This window comes from Halichoeres trimaculatus, unplaced genomic scaffold, assembly GCF_033239565.1.
Source record: "Halichoeres trimaculatus isolate MK-OKI-2021-1 unplaced genomic scaffold, fHalTri1.1 fHalTri1_scaffold_18, whole genome shotgun sequence".
NCBI classification, from domain to species: domain Eukaryota; kingdom Metazoa; phylum Chordata; class Actinopteri; order Labriformes; family Labridae; genus Halichoeres; species Halichoeres trimaculatus.
The window spans coordinates 26669216-26681463 of NW_027437196.1; the positions used below are offsets into that span (position 1 = coordinate 26669216).

A 12248-nucleotide genomic window follows, 5' to 3' on the forward strand; every position below is an offset into this window, starting at 1 on the left:
GGCTCACTGCACCCAGATGCTCATTGTTCTCTGCTGTCCCCAGCCATTTATTATACAAGAGTTAGAGACCCTGGGGCACCGCAGCGCCCCAGCAGCTCTGCACGCAGCAGGTCCAGATCGTACTGACACTCACCTCAGACTGTGATGCTTTTGTGACAGCTGATATCAGCTGAAAGGATTCAACCTAAGGCCAAATATCAGCCTCGGTTACTGGATGGATGGTAAGATGTTTGGATAAGATGAAAAGGATGGAGGAAGGATTTGAGTTCCTGGTTAGTTTTTGTATCAGACAGTAACTGATATTTCTGTTAAATGAAACAGCTTGAATCACCGTTCAGCCATAGTTATCCTTCTACTCTGTTCATTCACAAAAAAATGATGAAAATAATAAAGCAAATCTTTCGACAGCATCAGCTCACATAATTACCTATTCAAAACTCACAGTCTTGAGCTTTACAGATCAGCAAACATCAACATAAACACTGGTTATGATTTAAGAGTTTCTACTTCTCCTGATGATTTTTTAGGAAAGAGTTTTGGCTGATTATCTTTAGTCCTCAGTAGTTACACCAACTTAATCAGAGTCCTAACTTTGCAGACCCTAAATCCATAGAGGTTTTCTACATTCAGATGGAAATCTAAATGACTTCTCTCTGTCTTGATACCCAGCAAAGTTTTTCTACTTGAGGCTCATTGTAAACATAGCTTCATTCTACATACATCACAATTAACAGGTACACCGATAAATCATCAAATCTTTATGTTTACTTGAATAACATTGAATTTTTTTATGCATGTGGTCCAAATGATTGATCTGTACAAAGACTGACAACACATCTACATTTTCTCTTGTTGTACATACATGGGCTTGGAAAGGTTAATGACTCGTGTTTATGTTTTCCTTAGCGTAACCGTAACCGTAACTATCCACAGGGGTGCAGTGTCTACATTCCTCCACAGGGCTGTGAACCATAAAGTTAAACCCATTTTTACTGCAAAAAAAAAAAAAAAACGACTAAGTTACAACACAGACTGGATAATATATCAATATAGTCTCTGTGACATCACCCATCTGCCTTTCATGGGGAGTTTTGAGGGCTTTTGTCAGTGGAGGCCATACTATAAATGCTAAACCCAGAGTAACTTTGTTCAAGTCAGGAGAATAGAAAAGGGGTGGGTCTTTAGCCTCTTTGCTGGCAGCTACAGGGCGACCACATGTCAGTCAAGTTGGCCATGCCCATATATGGGCATAACACATAAATTAAGTCACTTCAAAATGAAGTTTGGACCCAAATTGCTCTTCAACCAGGCTGTTAACATGTGTATTTTTGTTGTAAAAATCAGCTGTGATGGCTTGGTGTGTATGTAGCTTCTGTTTTTTTTCTGCAGCCTGCCTCTAGTGGGCTTTTGATGTACTGCAGGTTTTAGCACTTCCACTTAGACGTTTTAGACTGGAGGTTCAAAATTAAATGAAGTGATAATACCATAAGGAAAATGTGATGGAGGCCATTGAAGGCGAGCTTTATAAACCATGCTGTTGCCCACTTTAGAGGAGCTTTAACATTTTGACATCACTTTTAGGGAGATGTCATGTCCATGTCTGTTTTTATAGCCTTTGATCTGAAAGAAACAATGTTAGCATATGTAACTGACACAAAAATGATACCAAGAAGTTTGTGAGATGTTATATACAGTATGATATTAAAAAGAGGGAACATGAGTAGCTTGTTTTTTTATCAGAATAAACTAAATTGGGACTCTGAACAGAGACAGCTGAGGATCTCTGACACTATCTGATGGCTGATGGAAGTGTTGCTTCTATTCTGGCATGTCTACACTTTAAGGGCTGTTACTGACATCATGTCTGACCTCCACTGTGCCCTCATGTTCAGTAATGCCTTCATTCACCGGTCCTCGACCTCATGGGAGACTGTGATTGATGATTCCAATCACAGAGCCATCAATAATTGATGCTCCTCTGCTGGGAGGTGAATCATTGCTTTGTTCAGTCATATCTGAAGCTCATCTTTGTTCCTTTGGTCCTTTTTCCTCTGGGGTTTTAAAGCTATCTGCCTCTTGTTTGTAGAAGAATCAGTGGGTCAAAGGGTCATTTGTTCCTGATGTGGTCCTGTCTGAAACCAGCAGCAGAGATGTTTCATGAAGACAAACAGTGATGCCTCACTGTGTTGTTGTATGACAGGGTGAACATGATGTTTAAAAGTGATGATTAGACAGAAACGCAGTGTGAACAAAGGGTCACAGAGGAGAGAGTAGGTGGGTTAGGTGTCAACTCTTGTTGCTGAAATAAGCCATTTTCACTCCTCTGCTTCCCACAGCGGCAGCACAGATCAGGTTTCTGCCCTAATTAAAGGATCATGTTGATCTCCTGAGTCTCTCATTGTTTACAGTGAATGAAAGCAGGAGCTGTTCAGGTTTTTACTCCCTCCTTGTCTTGTTCCCCGTCCTTTGTCTTGTCATGTTGATGTCTCACTTTATTTAGGTCACCTTTGTTTATTTTCCTGTATGCAGTCACCTGTTTGTGTTCAGTCTGACGGCCGTCATGGTCCCAGGTCTGGGTTGCTGTATGTCATGTAGGCTAACGCTGATGTGTCATTCAGCTCAGAGTCTCACACTCCAATTCCCTTTTTTTTAATCACTCCTATGACTTTCCTCCTCCTATCTTTTTCATGCTTGTGTGTTTGCGCTCTGCTTTCCAATTACTTATTAGAATTGTACTATTTTCTAGAATATACAAAGCTAAAGCTGAAAGGCTGAAAAAAGATGTGTAAACATCCCTTAAGAGTTCACGTTTTCATCTTTGTGCTCCCTCAGTGTCGGTCTTTCTTCTTCGTCTCCTCCTTTAGTCCACCCACTCAGCTCTTAATCTGCTAATCAATGCTTCCCACTCTGACACTGAAGCGTCAGGATCAAACACCACCCCCTCCTTCTTTGTTCTTCCTTTAGCAATTTGAGCTGTTTTTGTCCTCAGACATTTTTCCCCTGGTTTAAATTAGACATTTGAGCACACTAGGTGTCATACCATGAAGTTTAAGACCACAGCAGTGAGTAAGAGTGAGAATCTGAAGACGTAGCCTCAGGGTCGGGAAAGTGAAGCCAATGAAATATTTATTCGTCTGGTGGGTTGAGGTGACTCCTGTGGTAACTCTGTAAAAGTCAGTGAGTGAATGACTCAACTCCTCTCTAGATTTATAAAAGCCATTGTGAGGAGTTTTTTCAAGTAATGAAACAGTCAAACATGAAAAGTGAGTCCTCCATAAAGAGCAAACAAAAACATAAAGCATTGAGATGCTGGCTACAACATAAAAGTGATTTAACCTGAGCCAGCCTCTTCTGTTGTGGATAAAATTGAAGCTCTGAATGTTTTAAAGACACTACAGCAGAGTGTGTTGGTCAGGCTTGGTTATCTAATTTCTCCGGGGATCTTTTTTTTTTCTTTTTAGTATTCTTTCTAAAAACGCAGACATCAGAGGCTCCTGCTCTCTAACTGGGACACAGCGGGGTCAACGACCTCCGTGTTAGGACAGCATCACCTGAGGTCACATGATGTTTCATTCAGTGAGTCAACAGATGAGACAGATCTTCTTTTAGCTTGTTTACATCGCGTGATGTTTTGGTTTAGTAGGGCAGCAGCAGCAGCAGGATCAGACTCGTAGTATTTGGTTTTATTCACATCAGCGACCCTGGTCTAAAAATACTCCGTCACAAACTCAGCGTTCAGCAGCAGAAACCTTTTCTGTTTATTCTCATATTTTTTTCTCCATCTGAATAAAACTGCACTATCATATAAATATTCTTAATGTTCAAAAGAATTAAATTAACCTCTAACCATGAGCTGACAAGATTTTACCATGTTAGCACATACAGCTGCCCCAGTAGAAGCTATAATACACATGAGCACATGGATTGATTGCTGAGTTTACAGTAACCAACCAATGATTGATCAAGTCATTAGTTATATGTGAATAAATTATAACTTAAAATTCATTTGCACAGTGCTATTAGTTTTACTGCTTCAATTTAAAGCTCATATTGGGCAAAACATTTAACTAAGTCATTTCAGCTGCTTTCTACCTAGAGCTGTTCCTCTTATTCCTTCAATGATTTTTTTCCTGCTCTAGTTTTGTTCCTGTTTCTGATTAAAAATCTGTCATCCTGCTTTCCTGGGACAAAGAAACCAATCACTCTTTGTGAATATTTGTGGTAGAAACACAAAACAAAACAGCTGTTTCCACAGCTTTGTGTAACTCATCTCATCAGACTCCTCATTGGGCAGACAAAATAATAATACGGCCAAAACTGACACTCCTTTTGTAGCTTTTACAACAACAAATTTGACTAATTGTCGCCAAAAGTTGATTTAACATGGTTTTATCAGTTTAGAACAACAACAATACTTTATGGTAATAAATCTTGTACTTGTTTTAAGTTTTTATTTCATTTTAAATGGGGCCACTTACACGTTTGCAAGGAACATGTATTTGTGGAATATGCAGCAGAGCTAAGTCTTTGAGTTGCTCCCATAAAAAATTAACTAAATCTTCTCTGCCAATGCCAAACAGCTGATTCTCTTCTATAAACAGACTTTCCAATAGTATAAGATTTTTTATTGAGAAGCATATTTAAAACATGGAAATAATCTACTGAACACAGGCTGCCTTAGTTTTTGTTCTGAGTTTATTTCTACAGTTGAAAACAGACCGAGCTGGGCCAGAATCAGTGACCTCTTCCTCTAATGAGCTGTCTCAGATGTTATCACTTTGTTAAAGTTAAGATAATAATTAACATTGGAAAGTTTGATGACATTAGTTCAGCACAGTTTAATGGTGTGAGCCTCATCTAGAGCCTACGAAGGAGGAAGGTGACCTGGCTTTTATTGCCCTTTGCCACACTGTCTTTTCAAAGTTTCTTACTCTGTCCACTTACCTATCCAGTAATAATGGCTTCAAGCTTAAAAAAACACTTAAAACAGATAAAAACGGACAAGATTTAATGCACTTTGAGGGGTAAAAAGGCTGAGCTCAGTAAGTTGTGGTTTCCATTCATAGCCTGTTTCACTATTGTTACTGGGAAAACAAACTGGAATGACACATAGCTTTTTATTATTATTATTATTATTATTATTATTATTATTATTATTATTATTATTATTATTGTTGTTGTTTTTATTATTTTTGTTGTGGTTGTTGTTGTCATATGACTTGACAGGGGCAGCTGCAATTACCATGATTAGTTGTGTTTTCTAACTGTATGTGGATAAATCTATGTGTATATGTAGTACTTTATGTTATCACTGTTGTAAAAGACATCGCATTGGGGTGGGAATGAGGGTGTTATTGGGGGGTAGATTGGGTTGATAAGAGGGTTTGGGTAGAGATGTGTGGCTTTGTATTTTGTATATATTGTGTATTTTGTACTGTTTAAGTTGAAAACTCAAAAACAAAAACAAACAAAAACAAAAACAAAAAACAGATAAGGACTAATCTGGGTTTTTGGACCCCAGTTAAACGGATGGTAAATTGAAACACAATGAAAAAGACGTGAATCATCACCAAACCTGTGTGGAGTTACTGCTGTGTCACTCTTAGTCTGTGACATAATCTCTTCCATTGGTCAGACCTTTGTATGTAGTACATTTTAAATGTCATATTTAGTTTTGTAGATGTGTCTCTTTTAATCCATAATTTTTTATCTGTCAGTCTTCTTTTAAGACAAAGCAGGCTTTAGTTTTGAAAAGCTGCCATCAAATGACCAATCAGAATCAAGTACTGAACAGTGTTGTAAAAGCCTGGAAATAGGAAAGTAGTTTATGTTTCTCGTGTTTGTTTTTACATGGAGCATTCATTGCCAAATATTTGAACAAGAAAAAGCTTAAGCCAACATTACCGCTCTCGTCTGACAGTGTGATGTGAAATCTAATCACACAGCTCTGTTTGATGCCAGCATCGATCCAAAAAACCCACAAGAGGGAAATCAGCTGAAAGCTCATATCCAGAAACCTTTTAGCTGAAGTGTTGTTGATACCAAAGAGATTAAATACTCTTTGCATTGATTTCAGATTAAGAAACCATCAATTCAAACAGACGCCGTAGCTTATTCTCATATTTCCACTTTTCTTTCTTTGGTGTTTCTTTATCTCAGCGGTACAGTAGCCTCTGCAGCCAGGAGGGACCTGGTGTTTTATGAGTAATATCTGCCCTTACAGGAGGGTCTGATGGCGTAGCTTGTACCTCATTCATATTAGCCTGTGTGTGTTATTTCCTGACAGTATGTTGTTCTATAAGAAGACGGATGCTGAAAATGGAAACAGCCATATGCATCATTGATAGCAGGATACACAGGAGAGGTAGGAGAAGTGGAGCACAACAAGAGAAGGAGCTGTCGTGGGGATACAGGCTGTGCTGAGGAAGATGGGAGTGTAATACCTTCTCTTTCTCACGCTATTTCCTCCAGCCTTTATCACTTCAAGTTTGTGTGTTTGACTGACATCATGTCTGGCAAGAGAATGATCTTTTCTGTCTGTCTCCTTCTTATCACTTCTGGCGGCTGCCTCCTTTCACTTTGAGACATGATCAATCTTTTTGTCTGTATTCGGCCATGGAACAACTAAAATAATCAGACCAGCTTTCAGGCCCAGATATCAATCTGCACATATTGCTTCACTGAACCGTGTAGAAGCAAAGACTTAAAAGGCATCTGTAGAAATAAAACCAGCCTCCCCCAGTGAGTCTAAACAAGGACGTTTTCATCGCAAAGCTTTTAGACAAATGGATCCATGTGTTATAGGGAAGTCAGCAGCATGTACACTCAGACACAAGCTAAAACCATCACTATATTTCAACTACAGCAGAAAAAACAGTGTTTCACAGCATGGTTGGAGATGTCTTTGCCAAAGCATACACACAGCTTGATCTGGCAGACGGCACAAAACTGGAAATCTTGCTCCGTGCTGCGTTTCTCTGAAGTATCTTTTCCTCAAAAGCGATCATTGATGATGAGATACACCGCCGGCTAAGCTGAGCAAGGAAAGAGGTCTTTGAAAACATGGATCTCCAGAGATGAACCAAAACCTGAGTCTGTGCAGTGGTGATCATCCCAACTGCTGTAAAGATCAGAAACACGGACCACAGAGAGAAGCTCCTGAAGGCTCCTGAAGCACGTCTTCAAAGATGCCTCAGAGAAATTCTCCAGTCATCATCATCCAGCAGCCGTCATGTCATGGAGAACTGACTCACTTCTCTGTAAATAAGTCCTAGCTGGGACCCAACTTAAGGAGCATTTTCAACGTCTTAAATTTATTTAATAAGCAGATGGAGCAGCTTGAACATGAGATAGTACAGAGCATACCGTTTTTACTGCTTCATTCTTTCATGTGCCAAAACCTCACTGCTCAAAACACACCCAGCTTTTTATCCTCTTTGTCCTCGATTTTAAAGAGTCCTACCTGAAGTTGTTGTCATAGTTTTGTTCAGTGATTCTCATTTGGCTCATGAAAACTATCTTTATTAGTCCTCTGGTGTCAGTTACACTGGGGAACACATTTTTTGTTGAGTTAGGTCTAACAGCTGTTTTTAACTAATTTTTAGTTGCGCAATCCAAAACTGATCTTGGTTTTTCCTTATCACGTCAAGTTTTTGAACTATAGGATCCCAATTTTCTAAAAAAAAAAATACGAAAAATATTTTACTTAACAGATATGTGCTTGTTTTATAAAAATCTTCAAATATTGACATACAGTGAAATATGAAACAGCCATGACTGAAATGTTTATTTAACACTATTATATTTTTACGAAGGATACGGCTACTAGAGGAGCTACAGGAGCAGACATGATCTGGAACAAAGGAAATATAACCCTATGTTTACGGTTCTACAGTTTCATTTAGCAGACGCTTTTGTCCAAAGCGATGTACAACACAAGCAAGAATTTAGACAGAAGGAAAACCTAGTTAGTGCGACAACAGTGCTGCAAGTTATTCAGCTGCAGGTGCTGCCTTTAAGTACAGGTTTTGTTGTTTGTTTTTGTTTTTATGTTGGGGGGCGGGTAGAATAATCTAGCCAACTAACCTCAATTAATTGCTGCAACAGTATACTTCAATCTTCAACAACATTCAGTAGTAGTGCTGAAAATTCACTAAGAGACGGGTCTTAGACTTTCTGACTCATTCTGACCCTGAGGACAAAGAGGAGAAGGCTCAGATTAAGTGCTTAAGTGCTCCCTGAACAGATGAGTCTTCAGACATCTCTTAGGACGTGGTCACACTGGCCATCCAAACCGTGCTGTGCTTGGGCACGATTGCCCCCCCACAGCGCTGTTCCCCAGCCGGAGAGTACGGCCAGCGGTTACACTACTCCTATATGAACCAGACTTTAGCAGGTATCACACACAGGCATGGCCCGCCTACATCATCTTGGAATCTGTCTGTTTACATGAAGCGCAATCTCATCAGAGTCAGCACAATGAGACACAAAGAGCACTGCTACAACTTTAGAGACTTTTAGACTTATATTAAGTCGTTTTCGCCCGACACAGCTCTCTAACACCCCCGCTTTGTTTGATTGTCGAGGGATGCGCTCGCGCTGATCATACGTCAAGGATCACACGCGCTGTCCTCGTGCTTGTGCTCGTGCATGAAGTAAACCATGCCGAAGCCCACCTCTCAAAAGCGTGCCAAAGCACAGAAGCAAATCTGGCCATTCCAAACGTGCTTTAGGGCTGAAGCGTGCTCAGGCACGGCACGGTTGGCCAGTGTGACCGTGTCCTTAAAGTAGAAAAGGACTCTGTGGATCATAAAGAGTTAGATAATTCATTCACCATTTGGGAACAACAGAGGAGAAGACTCTGGCCAGAGATTTAGAGCCATGCTGGGCTGGTAGCACTAGGCGTCTTTCACAAGCAGAGCGTAGTGGCCCAGAAGGAGTGTAGACCTGGATGAGGGACCCCAGATAGGCAGGAGCTGTTCTTGTCAATGCTTTGTAAGCCAGATGGAAAAGTTACAAGCTTTAAAAACTTAAAAAAAAAAAAAGCATAAAACAAAAAAAGAACTTACAGCTGTATGCCCATGGTTTCAAGGTTAAGACAAAGCCAACACAAATCCTCTTAATTCCTTCAATGCTAGCTTTCTGTTTGCAGACATTGATAGCACTGACCTATTGGGAGCCGCACACCTCTCAACACACTGTCTCAGTTGTGACTGCACGTAGCTGTAGATGAGTCAATCATGATCAGCTGGCAAGTCTTACGTCAGATAATCAGAGGAATTTAGCTGATCTGGAGGGTGAGCTGTGGAGAAAAAAACTTGACGTGCTACAAAAAAAAACTGACTGCAATTTTTTATTCAGTGTGACAATTTTAGTTTAAATCAGCATAAAAATCTAAAGCAACAGAATTTTTTTTCAGATCGTTATCATTGCTGGGCATTACCATCACAATATAATCAGGGTTGTAAATTGACATATGCATGAAAAAAATCCCCTTCAAAATAAAAGCACAATATTTTTACTTTTGCCGTGCCTAAAACCAACAACCTACTAAAAGTGTTCGCACCTGTTGGAGAAACACTGGCTGGCAGGTGAGACTTTACCACAGGTAAAGTCCAACCCTGGCCACTTTAACCCTGATATGATCTGGACTGGGAGTATGTTTGGTCCTGCTCACTCAAGGGCTAAACTTTACTGCTAAGCTGTACCTGCATCTCGGCTGAGTAGTTTGTCATGTTTCCCTGTTCTCAACACACATAAAACATTTACACAGTGCAAACATGAAGAGAAATAAAGCAGCACTACTTTTTAAATAATAACTCTTTCATTTCTGAACGGTTCTCTGTGATGTTTGTGTTACTCTTATTTCTGAATTTCTGTGCAGACAACTGTTCCCTCCAGCATCATCATTTGAGCACAAACACTCACAGCACGTATGTGCAGTCTATAGCTTTAGAGACTAAACCAAGATACTTTCAGTCTTTTCTTTCTTTTTCTCTGATTTCTACTGATTTTTGTGAGAAAGATGCGTCTTCATTTAAGTTTTTGTCCATTAAGTGAGAGATAATGTTCTGGCTCACATATTTGAAGTGAGGAACGGTGGTAAGGAAGCATGAAGAGTGGATGAGTGCTGGACATATTGTGAAGTATGTTGTGTCACAGAGTAAATAATGGTCCCTCTTGTTGCATTCGACTGCTCGTGCTGCTGGATTCACTGAGATCAGTTGTACTATTTATAAGCTGGAAGTATTTCTAATCGCATAAATGTCTTTCATTGCAGTGAAATCCGGCACGATGGAGAAGGCAGAGAAGACGGAGGAGAAGCAGGAAGACAACAAGAAAACAGAGTGCTTCGAACCCATGGAGAAGGCTGATCAGAAGGGCGTGAAGGTGGAGTTTGTGGGCAGTGAGACTCCAGGCAAGACGGAGAAGGAGACGGAGAAAGATAAACAGATCGAGATGGAGAAGGAGAAAGAAAAAGAGAAGGAGAAAGAGGCCGAAAGGATGAAGGAGAAAGAAAAAGAGGCGGAGATGTTGAAAGAGAAGGAAAAAGAGGCTGAAAAACTGAGAGAGCAAGAAAGAGAGGCTGAAAAACTGAGAGAGCAAGAAAGAGAGGCTGAAAAACAAAGAGAGAAGGAAAGAGAAGCCGAAAAACAAAGAGAGAAGGAAAGAGAAGCCGAAAAACAAAGAGAGAAGGAAAAAGAAGCTGAAAAACAAAGAGAGAAAGAAAGAGAAGCTGAAAAGCAGAGAGAGAAAGAAAGAGAAGCAGAGAAACTGAGAGAGAAAGAAAGAGAAGCAGAGATGTTGAAAGAGAAAGAAAGAGAGGCTGAAAAACTGAAAGAAAAAGAAAGAGAGGCTGAAAAACTAAAAGAGAAAGAGAAAGAGGCAGAAAAGAACAAAGAGGACAAGGCGAACAAGCAGGAGGAATCAGCTGATATATTCAGACAAGTGAAGGTGACCGAGAACAAAGTTGAGAATGTGGAAAAACAGGACAAAAGCGAAAAGTCCAAAGTGGAAGAAAAGGTTGAGAAAAGCGAAGTGAAGGACGTCAAAGAGCAGCACATGGACAAAACAGAAAAGGTCCCAGAGCAACAGCTAACACCCGCCAAGCTGGATACCGGCTCTGACAAGGTAGAGGAGAAGGCTGACACCCAGATGAAGACAGCAGAGGTGAAAGAAGATAAAAAAGAAGAAGAGGCCACAGACAAAACCATGAAAGTTGAGAAAGAAGACAAACCAACAGAGAAGAAGAAGAGTGAAAAGGATGTGAAGCAAGCTGAGAAAAAGGTGGAGGAGAAGAAGAAGGATGAGAAGAAAGGTGCTAAAGCAGACGTAGGAGAGAAGGCCAAAAAAGCGAAACCTGCGGCTAACGGAAGCAGCGCCACGCCGAGCAAAGACCTGGCAGAGAAGAAGACCAAGGTAAGGATTATCAGACACTCATCGACTGAAGAAGGCAGGTTCAGAAATGAAGGAAGTCTGATTTGGCCTGTAGTTACCGGAAGAGTAGAATATGGACCACATACAAACTGAAATCTCTAAAATCATTTATGGAGTAATTTAACCTCGAAATATGAGAAACACTTTTTCTGTTTCCTCATATCAAACCTGAAGTTTTTTTCCTTTTGACAGTATTTGATCAATAATCTGGAGACAAACAGCCTCAGATTAGAGATGCACGTTATTGGTACTGGCCGATATTGGCTTGAAAATAAAATATTTGGCCAATACTTCAAATTCCGCCAATATAATAAATCTCTAAAATAATGGGCTGAAGGTTCAGATATTTTCAGGAGTTTTTGTGATTTTTGTTTGCACAGTTCAGATTAAGTAGTCCCAACTTTGGCTCCTGTTTTAAGTTACACTTGAATTTAAGCAGCAGTCCATGATACATGTTGCTGACCACTTTAAGCACATTTACCATTTACCAAAGTAAACCATTTTATTTAATCTAGATTTTATTACTGCACTGTTGCACTTCTTATATGTTCCCTGTGAACAGAGGTTAAAATCACTGACTTTCAATGATGAAATTGGCCAAATTTTCCCTGGTTGTGGGTATTGTTGTGATTTTCTCAGGAATAGTATCATCCAGCTTTCAAGTAGGATTTATCTTTTGGAATTTTTTTGTTTGAAAGCAATCATGATTAATAAATATATAGTTACAAGTGGAGATGTGATGATGCACTTTTTTACACTCTGATCCGATCTATTAAAATTTAATTGTGCCGATACCTGATCCATACCAATAC

At 39.9% G+C, this 12248-nt stretch overlaps 1 protein-coding gene across 10 annotated transcripts in view; it reads left to right on the top strand.

Moving 5' to 3' along the window:
* The window catches only part of LOC141807671 (uncharacterized), a 170740-nt gene that overhangs the window by 133741 nt on the left and 24751 nt on the right, over window positions 1–12248 (top strand). For all 10 annotated transcript variants that reach the window (XM_074693815.1, XM_074693814.1, XM_074693818.1 and 7 more), the window contains one exon: window positions 10280–11418. In XM_074693815.1, the coding sequence (XP_074549916.1) occupies window positions 10280–11418 (1139 nt within the window). The remainder of the gene's footprint in view (window positions 1–10279; window positions 11419–12248) is intronic.